The 17,844-nt window shown below is 35.4% G+C and overlaps 1 protein-coding gene across 2 annotated transcripts in view; it reads right to left on the bottom strand.

Annotated features, from left to right (window-relative positions):
• Positions 1-17,844, bottom strand: part of FAF1 (Fas associated factor 1) — a 391,473-nt gene that overhangs the window by 265,479 nt on the left and 108,150 nt on the right. For both annotated transcript variants that reach the window (XM_074334706.1, XM_074334705.1), the window contains one exon: positions 7,836-8,047. In XM_074334706.1, coding sequence (XP_074190807.1) covers positions 7,836-7,941 — 106 coding nt within the window. In that variant the 5' untranslated portion in view covers positions 7,942-8,047. The remainder of the gene's footprint in view (positions 1-7,835; positions 8,048-17,844) is intronic.

Genomic DNA, 17,844 nt, shown 5'->3' on the forward strand with positions numbered 1-17,844 from the left:
CTCAACAGGTACTGTTCTGTGTCAAATATTGCACTTAGATAATTTAGAGAAGAATAAGAGCTGGTCTCTGTGTTTGAGAAGTTAACATTCACAAGAGAAACCTGAAACACAAAGAAAGAATAAGATGTTTTAAAAATCTGGTTTAAGTCTGTATGACATTTTATGAGATCATAGGGGATGAATCAACTTAAATATGTCCATGGAGGTCAGGAAAGGTTTCATAAAGGGGAGATATTTACATGGATATTCAAAGATGACTATGAGTTTTCTAGAAAACTTAAGAAAGGTCAAATCAAACAGAAAATAGGAAACAGAGAATCACTGAAAGACATATGAAGACATTTACGCTACTATAGGACAATTATGTAAAATTCAGACTAAAGGAAGAAAAAAACTGAAAAGAATGGAGATCAGATAGAGGATTTATTTTAATAATTCATGAAAGAAATTAATTCCTGAGTAACAAAGGGGTTCAAAAAAATGGATGGATTCAAGTGATATGATAAAACTAGCAGATCAGATACAGTGAAAGAAGTGAAAGAAGAAAATATTTCCACGAAGTCCCATATATCCCTGTGTATACCTCCCACAGTGATACATATCAACAAATCAACAGAGAAGGTGCATGACATGATTCTCTAACTGGCATGTGATTCACAGTAGGAGAATAACTATAATCCAGAACAAATAAAAAACTTGAAACAGGGGAAGTAGGAGAAGATGCATATTGTACAATAACAGTATCTGGTTTACAATTCATTTTGAATCAATTTATTTACTATATATTTGTAAGTGTTGTATTTGTTTTCACAGCATGATGACTTGACTGCTTCTACTCTACCACACTTGGGCTTTTACAGGGAATTATAAAGCCAATATTTTTCAAAATGTGATCCCTAAAAATTCTATCACATGTTACCGTAACAAAACTTTAAAATAAGTCCATAATCATGATCTCCAAATTAAGATAGAATTAAAGTATAACATTGACATATATAAACCAGAGATGCCAGTGTTTCTGATCACGGCCCTTGAAACAAGCAGGAGATTTCACTCCAACTGAGGGAACCAATGAAAAAGCAGTTCAAGTGGTCAAAGTATCAATGAACTGCCACCATATATCAAATATTTCATCAACAAAAAGAACTAGGTCACTTTGAAAGGAGACACTGTTAAACTGCTCAGCCACATGCTACACAATAGCAGTTAAAATTTAATATTGGACTACATTCCAGTTTTCTTAAAACAGATAAAAATCTGAGATAATTTCAAGATTTAAAATAAAAAGTGTGATATGGCAGTGAGTTCTTTGCCCTATAACAAACATACATCATTAAGCTAAGAAAGTAAAGGCCTAGTCACATCCAACTTAAGGGGCCCCATACTAATACCCAAGGATGCCTTGGCAATAATTATTGAAAATCCATATGAGCAATAAACATGGTAAACTCTGACTAAATAATAGTGTAAAGATAAATAAAATTATATTTCAAATATCAGTAGATGGGTTTTGGTGATTTTGAAAATACAAAATTCATTTTACATATCTACAAACAGACAGAAACTATAAAAAAGAACCAAACAGAAATTTTAAAACTGAAGAATATAATAATTTAATTGAAAATTTCACTAAGGGGGCTCAAGAACAGTGCTCATCAATCAGAAGAAAGAATTTCTGGACTTGAAGATATGTCATTTGAAATTATCCATTCAGAGGACAAAAAAAGTATGAAAAACAGTGAAGAAAGCCTAAAGGACTTATAGGACACTATTAAAGGACCAAAATATGCATTATGGTAGTCACAGAGAAGAGAAATAAAGAGGCAGAAAGTTTATTTGACGAAATAAGGGACGAACACTTCGCAAATCTGGGAAAGGAAATAAAAATGCAGTTTCATAAAACACAAAAGATTTCAAAAGGGAGGCATCCTAAGAGGTCCACACCAAAACACCTTAAAATAAAACTGTCACGTTAAAGGACAAAGAGAAAGTTGAAAGCAGCAATAGAAGAGCTTGTAATGTACAGAGCCCCCACAAGACTATCAGCAGATTTCTCAGCAGAAACCTCATAGGCCAGAAAGGAGTAGGATGATATATTCAAAGCGCTGAAAGAAAAAAAAAATTCCAAACAAGAATACTATGTCCAGCAAAGCTGTCCTTTGAACATTAGGGAGAAATAAAGATTTTCCTAGGTAAACAAAAGTTGAGAGAATTCATCAGCACTAGACCTGCTTTCTAAGAAATTCTTATGAGTACTTCAAGTTGCAACAAAAGGACACTACACAGCAACACAGGAGTATGAAGTTTACTGGTAAAGGTAAACATATAGACAACTATAGAGTACTGTAGGCGAATATAGACTACTGTAACCATGGTGTTTAGATCACTGAATCTGGTAAAGAAGTTAAAAGACAAATGTATAAAAAATACGTATAGCTAGAAAATACGTTAATGGACATCTAATAACAAAAATAATGACATCAATAATGAAAAGGAGGGGAGTAAAATATTAGTGGTTTTGTGTATGATTGAAAATATCAGGTTAAAATAAATTACTATTACTAATGTCTTATGTAAGCCCATGGTAACTACAAAGAAAATATCTATAGAAGATACACAAAAGAAAATGAGAAAAGAATTAAAATACAAAACTACCAAAAAAATCAACAAATACAAAGGAAGATAGCAAGAGAGGAAAGAGGGACAAAAAGCTATAAGACAGAAAAAAATAAAATAAAATGGCAATACTAAGTTCTTCCCTATCAGTAATTACTTTAAATGTAAATGGGTAAAACTCCCCAATCAAAAAACAGAAACTGGCTAAATGAATTAAAAAAACAAGATCCAACTATATGCTATATACAAGAGACTCACTTTAGATTCATGGACACACAGGCTGAAAATGAAAGGACGGAAAAAGATATTGTATGCAAATGGTAACAAAAGAGAGCAGTGTGGGCAAATTTATATCAGACCAAACAGACTATAAATCAAAAAGTGTCACGAGAAAGAAAGAAGGACATATAACCGTAAAAGAGTCAATTCACCAGAAATATGTAACAATTACAAACATATATGCACCCAACATCAAAGCACCCAATACAGGAAGCAAACAATAAAACTGAGGGGAGGACTACACAACACTACTACAATAATAGTAGGGGATTTCAATAATGAATAAAACTTTCACACAGAAGATCGATAAGGAAACAGAGGACTTGAACAACATTGTTGACAAAACAGACCTAACAGATATACACAAAACAGTACATTCAACAACAGCAGAATACACATTCTTCTCAAGTACACATGGAACAGTCTCCAGGATAGATAACATGTTAGGTCACAAACAAGTCTGAATAAATTTAAGAAGAAAGGGGCAGAAGGAAAATACTATCAATTTTTACTTTCATTATATTATGGTTAGAAAACACACTTGGTATGATTTTAATCTTCTTAAACATGTTAAGACTTATTTGTGACCTAACATGTCATCTATTGTGGAAAATTCACAAATACGTGAAAATTAAACAACTTGAACAACCAACTGGTCAAAGAAGAAATCAAAAGAGAAATTAGAAAATATCTTGAGACAAATAAAAACAAAAAGACAACATACCAAAACTAATGGGATGGAAGAAAAGCAGTTAAGTACTAAGAGAAAAGTTTATAGCAATAAATGCCTAAATTAAAAAAGAAAGATCTCAAATAAACAACTTAACTTTATACCTCAAGAAACTAGAAAAAGAGGAAGAAACTAAGCCCAAATTAGCAGAAGGGAGAAAATAAAGACTAAAGCAGAAATAAATAAAAAGAGAATAGAAAGCCCATAGGAAAATAATCAACAAAACTAAAGAGTTGATGTTTGAAAACATCACCAAAATTGACAAACTTTTTTTCTAAACAAAGACTCAAATAAAATCAGAAATGAAAATGGAGTCATTACAAGTGATGCCACAGAAATAAAAAGGATTATAGAGACTACAATAAACAATTATATGCCAACAATAAAATAATCTAGAAGAAATTCCTAGAAACATATAACCTACCACGACTGAATCATGAAAAAACAGAAAATTTGAACAGATCTGTAACTAGTAAGGGCTTTGAATCAGTAATGAAAAACATACCAAAGAAAAGTCAAACATCAGATTGCTTCACAGGAGAATTCTACGAAACATTTAAAGAAAAATTAATGTTAATCTTTCTCAAAATCTTCCCAAAGACTGAAGAGAAGGAAACACTTCCAAACTCACTTTATGAGGCCGACATTACCCTGATGTCAAAGCCAAAGAAAGAAAGTACAAGAACAGTAACCACAACAACAAAATAACTACAGACCAATATCTCTGATGAATATAGGCACAAAAATCCTCAACAACGTGCTAGAAAAACAAATTCAATAGCACATTAAAAGGATCATATACACCATGACCAGGTGTAATTTATCCATGGGATGCAGGGATGGTTCACCATGTAAATATCAATCAACATGATATATCGTATTAACAGAATGTAGGGAAGAACATCACATAATCACCTCAATAGATGCAGAAAAATCTTGTGACAAATTCAACATTATTTCATGATAAAAACAACAAAGAGGAACAGAAGAAAATTGCCTCCAGAAATACAGGCTACATATGAAAAGCACACATTTAACATCATACTCAAAGGTAAAAACTAAAAACGTTTCCTCTACAGAGCATGAACAATGCTAGAATGACAACTCTCAGAGCTTCTATTCAACATAGTATTGGAAGTCCTAACCAGAGAAATTTAGCAACACAAAGAAACAAAAGGCATCCAAATCAGAAAGGAAATGAAAAGTAAAATTATCTCTGTTTGCAGATAATATGATCTTATAGGCAGACAACCGTAAAGATTCCACAAAACAAACAACAACAAAAACAAACCCACGTTAGAACTAAAAAACGAATTCAGCCAAGTTGTGGGATAAAAAAAAAAAATCAAAAAGAAATCAAAAAATAAAACTTAGTTACATTTCTATACACAAACAAGAATCCAAAAAGGAAATTAAAAAAACAATTCCACTTACAATAGCATCAAAAACAATAAAATACATAGAAATAAATTTAAACAAGGAAACAAAAGACTTGTACAATGAAAAACAAAACACTGCTAAAAGAAATTAAACAACAAATAATGGAAAGACATTACACGTTCATGGATTGAAATACTTAATATTGTTAACTATGTCCATACTACCCAAAATAACCTATAGATTCAATGTGATCCCTATCAAAATCCCAATGGCATTTTATTTTATTTTTTTGGCAGAAACAGAAAAAGCAATGCTAAAATTTATATGGAACCACAAAGGACGCTGAATAGCCAAAACTATCTTGAGAAAGAAGAATGAAACTGGTGACCTCACATTCCTGACTTCAAAACTTTTTACAAAATAATCAAAACAGTATGGTATTGGCATAAAGACAGACATATAGCCCAATGGAACAGAATAGAGAGCCCAGAAATAAACCCACACATATAAGTCAAATGATCTTTGACAAGGATGCCAAGTCTACACCATGGGGAAAGGATAGTCTTATAACAAACGGTGTGGGCAAAACTGGATATCCACATGCAAAAGAATGAAACTGGACCTTTACCTTACACCATACACAAAAATTAACTCAAAATGGATTAAAGACTTAACTGTAGCATCTGAAACTATAAAACTCCTAGAAGAAAACAAAAAGCTCCATAATATTGGCCTTGGCAATGATTTCTTGGATATGACACCAGAAGCATAAACAAAAGTAAAAATAGAAAAGTGGGATTACATTAAACTAAAACTCTTCTGTGCAGCAAAGGAAATAACAGAGTGAAAAGGCAACCTACTGAATGCGAGAACATATTTGCAAACCATGTGTCTGATAAGGGGTTAATATACAAAATACATAAAGAAATCCTACAATTCAATAGTAAAAAAGCAAGTAATCCCATTTAAAAATGAGCAAAGGACTCGATTAGACATTTCTCCAAAGAAGACATACAAATGACCAACAGGTATATGAAAAGATGCTCAACATCATTAATCAGCATAGAGATGCAAACCAAAACCACAGTGAGATATCACCTCATACCTGTTAAGAAGGCCATTATGTTTAAAAATAAAACAAAAAAAAATACAAAGCAGAAAATAACAAATGTTTGCAAGGATGTGGAGAAGTTGGAGCCCTTGTGTGCTACAGATGGGAATATAAAATATATAGCCACTATGGAAAAAGAATAAGGAAGTTCCTCAAAAAATTAAAAATAGAACTAAAATATTTCTGGGTATTAATCCAAAAGAATGGAAAACAGGGCCTAGAAAGAGATTAACAATTCCCTCTTCACCACAGCATTATTCACAATAGCCAAGAGGTAGAAAGAACCTAATTGTCCATCAACAGATGAATGGATAAAGAAAATGTGACATATACAGACAATGGGATATTATTCAGCCTTTAAATACGGAGGAAATCCTATATGCTACAATGTGAATGAACCTTGAGGATATACTAAGTGAAATAAGCCAGACACAGAAGGACAAATATTTACGAGTTTTATATGAGGGATTTAAAGTAGTCAAACTTACAGAAGCAGAAAGTAGATGGTTGCCAGGGGATGGTGGGAGGGGAAAAGAGAAATTGCTGTTCAATGGATACAAAGTTTCAATTATGCAACATGGAAAGTTCTAGAGAGCTGCTGTACAACAATGTGCACATGGTTAACAAAACTACACTGTACACTTAAAAATGCTAGGAGGTTATATATCATATTATGTGGGTTTTTTAACCACAATTTTTAAAAGAGAATGTAAGGACAATATTTGGGGGCATAGGAACAGGCACAGGGAGAAATGGCTGGACTAGGAGAGAACTCCAGGCAGGAGGAGGAACAAGTACATAGGCCCTGAATGAGCTAATACCCTATTCAAGGAACTAAAAGAAGTCCATTACAACTTAGACATGGTGAGCAATGAGGAGAGTAATAGATGAAAACTAGAAATCTAGCAGGAACTTGATCAAGCAGGGACTGAACAGCCATGTCAAGAGATTTGAATTTTATCCTAAAAATAATGGAAATTTTCTAAATGGTTTTAAATAAAGGAATAATCTGATTGTTGGGGATGATCACTCTTTTAACAGCCTTGCTTTTGTCTGTAATGTACCTCAATTAATAAAATTAGAAAAGAATCTCCCCAAAAAGGAACAGAAGTAAAATTTCAGAAATATCTGGAATTTAGATTTAAGGCAAAACTACATTAAAACAGAAATTAATACAATTTCTGGTTCTACAATTAACATGGATCAAATAATCTGAACCAAATATGAGTTCAATATAGCTTCTCTCCAGAAATCTGGTAGTCTGTCTAAAAATAGCAGACATACACTTCTGAGTTTCCTCTGAAAGGACAGTACTAAAGCACCGATCCAGCTGGCAGGGAGAAGGAGTGATAGAAACATGTCTTATTTCTGATCGCTCATTAACCCTAGTATGAAAAGGGAGTGAGCTTCAGCTATAGTCCAATATGCAATGTACTTAATTATGGAATTTTTTAAGTTCCTAAGATGTTTGATTAGCACCTATCCTAAAACAGCATCATATACCATTCCATATATGTAGGAAAAAAAACAAAATTATTCTCAAACTTACCTCAGTCTCAGCACAGTATTTAAAAATAAAGCACAATAATCTATACGGGAAAATACTTTCAATTTGCTTTTTTTCCCTTCTTGCCGGCAATCAAAGAAAAAAATGTAAGTCGGATGTTTACCTAATAAATTGTTTCTTTGTGAAGGTTTTATGGTAGGAAAAAACCTTACCAACAGTACAGCTGTCTTCAAGTACCACATCAACATTTCTGTCTCTGTACTCCACCCTGAAATCCAGCATCCGAGGCTGCCTTTCTACAATATGCCTAGATGGCATTACAGGCCGAAATGCCGAAGAGGAAGAGGGAGCAGGAGTTGGAGCTGGAGCTGGGTGACTTGCTGGATCAAATGCAGGTCCTGGTATAGTGTCACCTCCATAGTCACTGAAATATTGACATAAAAGAAAGGTTATCATCAACGAAATCACTACAGATTACCACTAAGGACCTGCTCCATACTTGGCTTCTGTTGTTCTTGCTATCAAATTTACCTACTTGTGCATCAAGGCCTAACGTAAGTTCTACTTTCTCCACGAAATCTTTCCCAGTGACTGAAGGCCACATTACTCTCAGTCCCACCCTTGCTTCTCTATGTCTATTAGCGGTGTCATACATATCATTGAGCATTTAATCAGGTTTTTGCCTTATGTAGTTATGATGTTGGTAGAACATCATTTTAAACTCTGTGAACAACAGTGTCTTCTTCACTCACTCTCAAATATGAATCATTACTTCAATCATTAACTCTATTTTCCACAAAAACTATTTTGAAACTTGACCATCCTTAAACCTCCATTCTCCCTATCTCATGCCTCAATCTTAAAAGATATTTTTTCTACTTTGCAGAGAAACCGTATGCCATCAAGATAAAATTCCCTTAACTTTTTGACATCAAATCCACAAACTAACCCACATATGCATTCTCTTTCTCCATTCTTATAAAATAGAGAAGACATCTTTCTATCTATGCAAAATCTAAAACCATCTTCTCATTAGCTTTATATTATGGGATTATCCCTTCCTTTTCCAGCATCTTCAACATCTCCTTCTCTTCTGAATTCTTCTCAGTAACATTTAAACATGTTCAAATATTTCCCTTCATAAAAAAATAAACATGAAATCCTGGCTCTGCCCACTTAATACCGTGTTTCCCCAAAAATAAGACCTAGCTGGACCATCAGCTCTAATGCGTCTTTGGAGAAAAAATTAATATAAGACCCGGTATTATATTATATTATACCCGGTCTTATATTATATTATATAAGACCACGTCTTATATTAATGTATATTAAAATAAAACCAGATCTCATATTAATTTTTGCTCCAAAAGACGCATTAGGGCTGACTGTCTGGCTAGGTTGTATTTTCAGGGAAACACAGTAGCTGTCTTATTTGTAAAATGGGAAATTATATTTATGAAAAGCTTAGCACAATGCCTGGTACCTAGTAAGACCTCAAACTCAGTATATCCAAAGTTTCCCCAAGCCTGGTCCTCCCCCATTATTCCTATCAGCTCCCCAAGACAGAAACCTCTGGCATTATCTTTGACCCCTTTTTCTCTCTCAATTTCCATATCTAATCAATCCTTTCCATTTTACCTCCAAAATATCTTTTAGATAAGTCACCCACCTTTCCCTTCAGAAGCTGCCACACTAGTCTAAGCCACAATCACCTCTTATATGGACTAATGCAGAAGCCTCCTAACTAATCTCCTTTGCATTTCATTCCACATCACCACTAGAGTGCAATGAAAGACAGAAATATCTTCATATCATTTTCTTCAACATTCCCCTCTGCTCTTCACATAAAGGGACATACAAGGCCCTGTATGATCTGAATCCTATGTACCTTCCCATTCTCATCTTTCGCTATGCTGTCTCCATTGCTTTACACTGATAGCCACAACTTTCTTCTTTCTCACCTCGATCTTTCTGTTTCATGGGGGACCACAGACTACTCCTTCTAACACTATTCTTTCCTTCCCAACCCATCCCCAAATTCTAAGTTTTTTCTAGCTAATAATATTTATCCTTCACATCTCACACTAAATGTTTTTCAAATCAGAGCATGTTTTACTACCTCAGACTAGTTCAAATTCCTCACCACTATCAATAACGATATATTTAGATGTATAATTAATCATTTGACATTTAAGTCCCTCTAGAATGTAAGTCCCACAAGGGCAAAGCTGACATTTGTGTTTTTAATGGCTGTAGCCTTTTCCCTGAACTCAAGATTTTATACTATGTAGAAGGTACTCAAATATGTGATAAACTAATGACTTGAGGAATAAAAGTTAAAGAATTGTTTTTTTTCTGACTTAATTTATCATACATATTGTCACTTTTTTCCCTCACTGGGAGGAGGAGGAACGGAAGGAACATAATGAATGCTTCCACTGAAACATTACTAGGTATATCTTCCACCACTACCAGAAATACAGCTCAGTTGTAAAACATCTTTTTTCTAACCCTGAATTTAAGGGAAATCAATGAACTAGGAACCAGAATAGGAATAACAAGAATGACCCAAAATATGCCAAGCTAAGCACTATTCATACAATTAAGCAGGAAGAATATTTACATGTACTTCACACTTCTGTTTTAATCACTATTTAGTGAATTGTGATTAGTCTCTTAAAGAACAGAATAGAATAGAATGGAATGGAACAGAATAGAATAGAAATTATCAGTCTGTGTAACTTAACAATTAGGACCAACTACTGTTCATAAAACTTTTGATTTTGGTACATATTTGTATATGAGAGTTTTGGATTCCAAGTATTTGTCATTGCAGGGCATAGGAAAAAAAACTCTGAAAGTGACTAGCTTAGATCACACTAGAGTTCAGGTACTCCAATAATCACTGATCCACAGACAAAAACCTACCTCTTCTTCCAGCTCTTAGATTCAAAGAAAGTAATCTTGGAAGGAAGACATGGTAAGAGAAAATGTCCAAAGCAGGAAAGAATATCACTGTTGGAATCCAAAGTGGGCTCCTAAGTATCTATGAATAGAATCTGTGCAGTGATACTTCACATCTCTGAATTTTGTCACTTCTCAGAAACCAAGAAAAATGGCTAAAGTTAGTAAGCTGGTCACTGACTTACTACTGTTTTCTTAACTCCAAATTTATATTCTATGATCTATTCATGTAATGCTGGGGCTAGAATTCTTCAAAGTTATTTATCTCCCTTTGGCATACTGTTTCCTGATAGATTCTGCCAATAGGGGATACCAGATAAAATAATTAGCAAGAGGACAGGAACAACTTCCTTCTTCCTGTCTGCATGCATTTCTTTCAGCATCACCCTCTAGTTTTCAGTCTCCTGCTTCTTTCTCCTTCCCCTCCCCCGCAGCATTCTTATAACAACAGCTTCTTGACATCCCCTCAGAGATCCCAGTGACAGCTGGACTGTATGCACTCTAAAAAGGTCTGATCTTCAGCTCCACGGGGCCCCTCTGAGCTTCAAAATTCTGTTAATCCCTTTTCTCCTAGACCTAAGAGCAGTAACTTCCTGAAGCAATTATTATATCTAGGTTACTTCAGTTTTATTTTTTGGCTCTCTTAGTCTTCCACACCTGTTTAACCAATGCTTCATTAAATTGCTTCTGTTGAAATATCCTAGTGTGCTTTCATTTTCTTGATACTGGAGGAGTACCAGGAAACACAGGGTTCAGGAATTGGCTATGTTGCGTCCTTAACCTTTAATGCACTGCTGAGCACCCTGCCAATGGAAAATGGAATACTAGTGACCCAAGTCATAATTGGCATGATTAATTAAATTATCATTTGTAGTTAATCATGATTACACACCTACTGAAACAAGTGCCTGAGGGGACCAAATGACAGTTTGACTTGACCATTGACCAATGACAACAAGGCCTATGGACTGGCTGCTTCTGACTCTAAGGGAGAGCTTACAGAAGAAAATGGCTATTTAGGGTTTTTAACTTTCAGTTCAAGTCATGATAAGAAAGCTACAGAGTTCTGGAAGTGGTCCTTTAAAAAGTTTATTTCTTGCAACCACAGGCATGATCCTGCTAAGAATTAGACCCAAAATTTAATTTTGCAGCTTGCATAATTATAGTGAAAGTTGAACATACAACTTTCTAAGTCTCTTTTGTAAAAGTTAAGGCACTGTTTTGGAAGGAGTGGGACTGTAAGATGACGAATGGGGATACCTAGTGGACTCAGATGAAAGTTAGAATCTTGAACCCTGGAGTCTCTTTGAGCCTCTTGTGTAGCACCAACAGCTCCTCCGCTCATGACTGAGAAGGTCAGCCTCCTCTTGACGGAAAACTGTTAATACTGAGACAGTTGCCTTGAAAGGGGATACCTTTTCTCAAAACTTACCCCCCGCCCATTCCCGTTGCCTCCAAAATCAGATCTAGGAATGCTCAAAGAGAACAAGTACAATGTCATAACTGAAAGAAGATAGCTTATATCCAAAAATAATTATAAGCTTTTCATAAATGATATCAGCAAAAACCTAAGGATTAGGTATGAAAATGAATTTGAAGAGAGTCTCACCACAAGAGTTTGGCTAGGGCCAAATACAACATGTTTGCTTAAGCAGCTTCAAGTACCTCTAATAGTTTGCTTGTTGACTGAATGAAATTTAAGTCCCAAAGGAGTCCACATTTAATGAGGATGAAATGCCCAAACTTTCCTGGCAAAATGTAAAAGAAATTTAGATGCTTAGAAAAATAGGAATGCTCGAGTGGATTTACCATATACAACCTGATTATAGACATCTCCTCCTGCTACATCATCCATGAGGTCCCAGAGGACATTGCACTAAAACGTCTGGAAATATATTATTAGGTTGGTGCAAAAGTAATCGCAGTTTTAGCAATTATTTTTAACCTTTGAAACCGCAATTACTTTTGCACCAACCTAATAATAAGGGAATCTGCGTTCTTGGAAAACACTGTTGTGGCTGTCTTGTGTGGGTTGGGAATGACATGGGGAGATGGCACCACTGAAATAGACTCCATAATAGGCATGATGAGATACCAGGGTGCAGAGGTCAAATGGCAGAATTTAGTAAGAAAAAGGTGTGAGCAATTATATTAAGAGACAGCATGGACCAAAATTAGCAGTTGGAAAATTTCAAACTGCAGAAATCTTCAGTAGTGGTTAATTAACATGGTATTTCTAATGAACAAAATTAAAAGTCAGTCTACTAAAAGGAGGGTGCAGTTCACAGTGGCCCATTCGGGGATCGAACCGGCAACCTTGGTGTTATTAGCACCACGCTCTAACCAACTGAGCTAACTGGCTACCCTCACCGTATTTTTTTATCACACCTCATATATAAGATAACTAAGTAAACTGAGGAAAAAATTGGGACTGGGAAAGGAAAAATGGTTATGTATTATATACTGGCACCAACCAAAAATAGACTCTGCTACGGCTTTACAGCCCCAATCAAAGATATCCCTCAAAGACAGTAGTGAAAGAAAAGCCTCCCAGGGGGGAGAACTTAAGGTTGTGCCACAGGTTGAGCATTTTATTTGGATGGAAAAAGAGCCTGAGGTACATATATCTACATTGATACTTAGGGGTTGGCCAGCTGATCAGGACTTGGAAAGAGGAAAAGGAAAGTCTGGGGAAGAAATATGGAAATGGATCTTTTAGAATAGACACAAAAGGTGAATATATGATTCCAAGACATATGTTTATAGGTTATCCACTGAAAAAAAAAGGCTGTCAACATGGATTAAGATGACATTGTTCTGTTGATGCCAGTCAGTTTCTTTCCTTTGCTATCCCAGGGCTGCTCAATACATTAATGTAAAATGTGCCCATGCCAACAGGGGTAGAGGTTAAGCATAGGCACAACACCAACTACCCCTCACCAAGTCTGAATGTGGCTAAGGAAAGTACTGCCTAAGTACTGGATCAAAATGGCACCATTTCTCAGAGATCATTTCTATCATGGAGGGGGCAGTGATCTGTCCTCACTTAAAAAGACAGTTTTCTGGATAGGAAACTGACTTCCCTGACAGCAATGGTTCTGCCAGCACCACCACTCATGGATTTACGAATGCCTCATTGATCTATGGTTTCCACATAATACTAACCACGGAAAATATTTCACAGCAAAAGAAATGCAGCCCTGGTAGCATTTGTGTGTAACATTACCAAAAGGAACTAGCTTGACAGAAGGGTGGACAGGACTGCTGAAGACAGACTGGGAGACAACACCCTCAAAGCTTGGTGCTCCATCTTAAAGGATGTGGTATATGCTTTTTACCAGGGACCTAAACACAGTGCTATTTCTCATGTTGCCACAAAACATGGGTACGGGAATTAAGTGGTGGCAATGGTTCCTCTTACTATGCCTGATCACTTACCAAATTTTTGCTTCCTACAACTTTGGGCTTAGGTGGTTCAGAAATCACAGTTCCCAAGTTGCAATGTTCCACAATACTCCCACTGAGTTAGAATTTGAGAACGCTTCTTGGCCATTTTGTACTCCTCATGCTACTGAACTAACTAGCAAAGGAGGGGGCACTAGCTGGGATGAGTGGTCCTGATTACCAAGAAAAAAATCGGGTTGCTGCTACACAATGGACTACTTTCTGGAGCATGACCAATAATAATAGTTAGTGGAAAAGTCAACCAATGAAAAAAGGCAGGTCCACTGAGAATTCTGACTCTTCAAGAATAAATGTTTGAGATGACCTACCAGGTAAAGAACCTTGACTATTTAAGGTTCTGGCAGAAGGAACATAGAATAAATAGTGGAAGAAGACACTTGTAAATATCAACCATGGCATTACGACCAATAACAGAAAAAAGGACTGCAGCAGCACGCATGTGTACATGCAGACACACACAAAATTCTCCTCTTACAGTTTGCACATTGATCCTATCAACATCACCCTAGCAGTGACATCACCGTAACAATGGCATCCAATTTGTTTCACCATCAGCCATTGGTCTAGCTTCTTTCAATACTTCAAAAAAAAAAAAAAAGCCTCTGCATCCTGTCAGATGTACCAGTATCAGCTGGGCACGACTTCTTTCTCATGTGTCTGCAGCCAAGATCCTAGGGCCCGTCCTCTGACCATCAAAGTCCTGTTAACCTCAACTGCTCGCAACCTCTTTCCATTCTTCGTCCAGTACTAGGAGTGACTCTGTCCCCTTTGGTGGTCAACAAGAGGATCTCCCAAACAGACCTGTCCTGGAGCAAGCCTCCTGGAGTGGGTGCCTTGGACCCGGCCCACACTGACCCAGATCTGCCCACGTTTCTCAGAGGATGCTACCGCTCTAAGTCTGCTCTCACCCTCAGCTCCCTTCCTCATTGACCAGCAGAACCCACCCCCATCTCGGTCTGCCTGGCGATGCACGTGTTTCCTACAGTCCTCGTATCTGGATTGTCTTAGTGTCCCCTTTTCGCTCTTTCAACCTGCTCCACATCTGTGTAACTAATTCCTTATACGAAATTCCTTGTCTAAAATTCCTAGTGTGGCTAGGAATTTTGGGGAATTTTCCTCTTTCCCAAATCCTAACTCTAAATAGCTTAACATTTTTTTCTAATCAGAGCAGGCTATTTGGTGTGTCAGTAACAAAGAGGGTTTTTTTAAAAATTATTGCTTGAGAATTTTCTTACTGGCTATAATTACTCTATTTCAAGATCAATACAAAATAATGAATTTATGTTAAGTTTTTCACTAGCAATCCAAAAAAAAAGAGAGAGAGAGGAAAACAGAGAGACTGCCTGCTAATGAATGATCCTATCAGTTTTGACTAATGTTGAATGACATCCAAAGAGTACAAAGGCATCCCAAATTGTCGACTTGGAAAAAAAGAATAGTTTTAAGATTATTCATCTACGAAGACTACCATCCGATAATTTGACCTTAGTATTCTTTTCTAAGTAATCAATAATTTTTTTTTATTTAAAAAAAAGACACTGACTGGTAGGAAAAACTCTATGGAGAAATCTATTTTAGATCTAAACTTCAACTAAAGGAGTGTTTTTATCCTTACTCAACTTTCCTCTACAAACCACACAGGTCCTTAGAAGGCAGTGAACAAAAGCAAAGCAAATAGGAACTCTGCACTTGCTTATTTCAATTTTTAGAAATTAATCTCATGGTAAAATCTCTAGGTACAAAAAAAAACCACATATGTTTTGAGAAAAATCAAAATGTTAAATCGGCATCAGAGGCAACAATAAATAGAAACTAATTGGCGAAAATGGATATTTTCTAAATTAGAAAACCTGGACATTTAAATATTCTGAAAGCATAATGGTCGAGGTTTGAAAACAAGCCTTGTCTTCTCTAGGTTTCCTCAATGAATTAAACAATAGACAAAGAAACATATAGTACATCTGTCTGAGTCATAAAATAAATATGAATTGATAAATACCACCCATTTAGTCAATGAGTAAAATTATACTATTCATAAAATTTTATAAAACATAGCAACTACTCTCTTTTAGAAATTACTTGTAATTCATTTGCTCTTCTTTCTAACAATAACTATCTCCAAAAATAATTTTTAAAAGGGCTCTGGACAATATGCTGAATAAAATATTATACCAACATGTAATAAATACACATGTACACACTGATGATCATTTATGAGTAAATGAATGGTTTACATTTGTGACTGTATAAGTTACACACTTTATAAATATGTTTTATTAGTAATAGTGAAATAAGCCTTGGAGGGTGAGGCAGAAGACTTGCTTATATTCCTGACACCATCAATATCATGCTGTATCATCTGGGTCAAGTCACTTCATGCCTTATTCTCTCTACCTGTAAAATGAGGGATAATAATATCTGCCTTCACTTGCTTAAAACTAAGATAGTGACTGTGAAAACAAAGCTGTGGGAGAAACATGTTATATAGATGTATTAAATTTCAACTTTTTTACCCAAAGGAAAAAATCTTAAGACAAAAGTTGTGACATGCCTGGCTTACTGATCTTAAACAGGACAGAGAAGTATAAAAGAACAAATATGACTTCTAAAAGGAAACAATCAGACTTCACTAACTACTACACTTGTGACCTTGGGCAAATCTACATAAACTCTTTAACCTTGAGTTTCCTTACCTATGAAATATGAACATTTATCTCTTAAGGTTTGTAATGAGTATTAAATGAGGAAAAATATGTCAATTACCTAACAGTGCGTTAAGCATTAAAAAAATGTTAGTTTCTTTGCCCTAAACTTTATGGGTGCATTGAAAACCACATTTACACTTTCACATTTACAAACAAATTTGATTTCAAGAAAAGTTATAAAGCACATGGAATGGGCTCTTCTTCTCCCTCCAAAAGTAATTTTTTTTTTTAATTCCTTTTGGTTGTTCTTTTCTCTGTTAAGGTATAAAGTGAAAAATTAAGAATCAGTTGTATTCATAGACTACATCCAACTTTACTACAAAAATCAAACATACAAGAGATCCCTTTAGCTGCCTACATACACCATTCCTAGCATTGTATCTTCCATTTTCAGTGTTAAGCCTATGAAAGAGTACAAAGAGCCCTCTTTCATTTCTCTCTGGTCAGCAGCCATACAAGAGGAATTTTCAGTTATGTCAAATTCACAGTGAGTTCAAAGCTAAAGAAGAAAGTAGGAAGGAAAATAGTTGAAGACTATCACCAGATACAACTGACTTTTTGTGGACATGATTCATTCCTTTAATTTAACAAGCAAACAAAACAAAAAACCCACTCTCATGAAAGTTAAACCTCAAATATTACAGTAACTTTATTAGAAATCAATTCAGTATTAAATCTCTAGTCAAATTATATTAAGCAAAAAGTATCATCTGTGAAAAACGAGATGGGATGTTTCCAGGGATGAGGGAATTTCTACAGTTCACCCATAGCAAATACTATTAATTATAAGATATATCCAGTATGTACTCTGAACCCAGCAGCTGAATCCACAAGGGTTTAGCAAGCAAAAATTTTGGCACAAAAAGTAGAATAACATTTACTCAAGAATAAAACTGGAGCCATATTTAGCAGTCTAAAACTTTCTAAACCAAGGAAAAAAAATGATCATGAAGGAGGTTCCTATAATCATCTGGTTTGCTTTCTAGACAAGGTTGAATTGAATGCTTCTGAACCAAAAGAAAATGATCAAACACAAAAATTTTTAGTACAGGCTCTGGAAATCAGCCACATTTACTCTGGATGAAAC

The sequence above is a fragment of the Rhinolophus sinicus genome, linkage group LG06 (assembly GCF_036562045.2).
Source record: "Rhinolophus sinicus isolate RSC01 linkage group LG06, ASM3656204v1, whole genome shotgun sequence".
Lineage (NCBI taxonomy): Eukaryota > Metazoa > Chordata > Mammalia > Chiroptera > Rhinolophidae > Rhinolophus > Rhinolophus sinicus.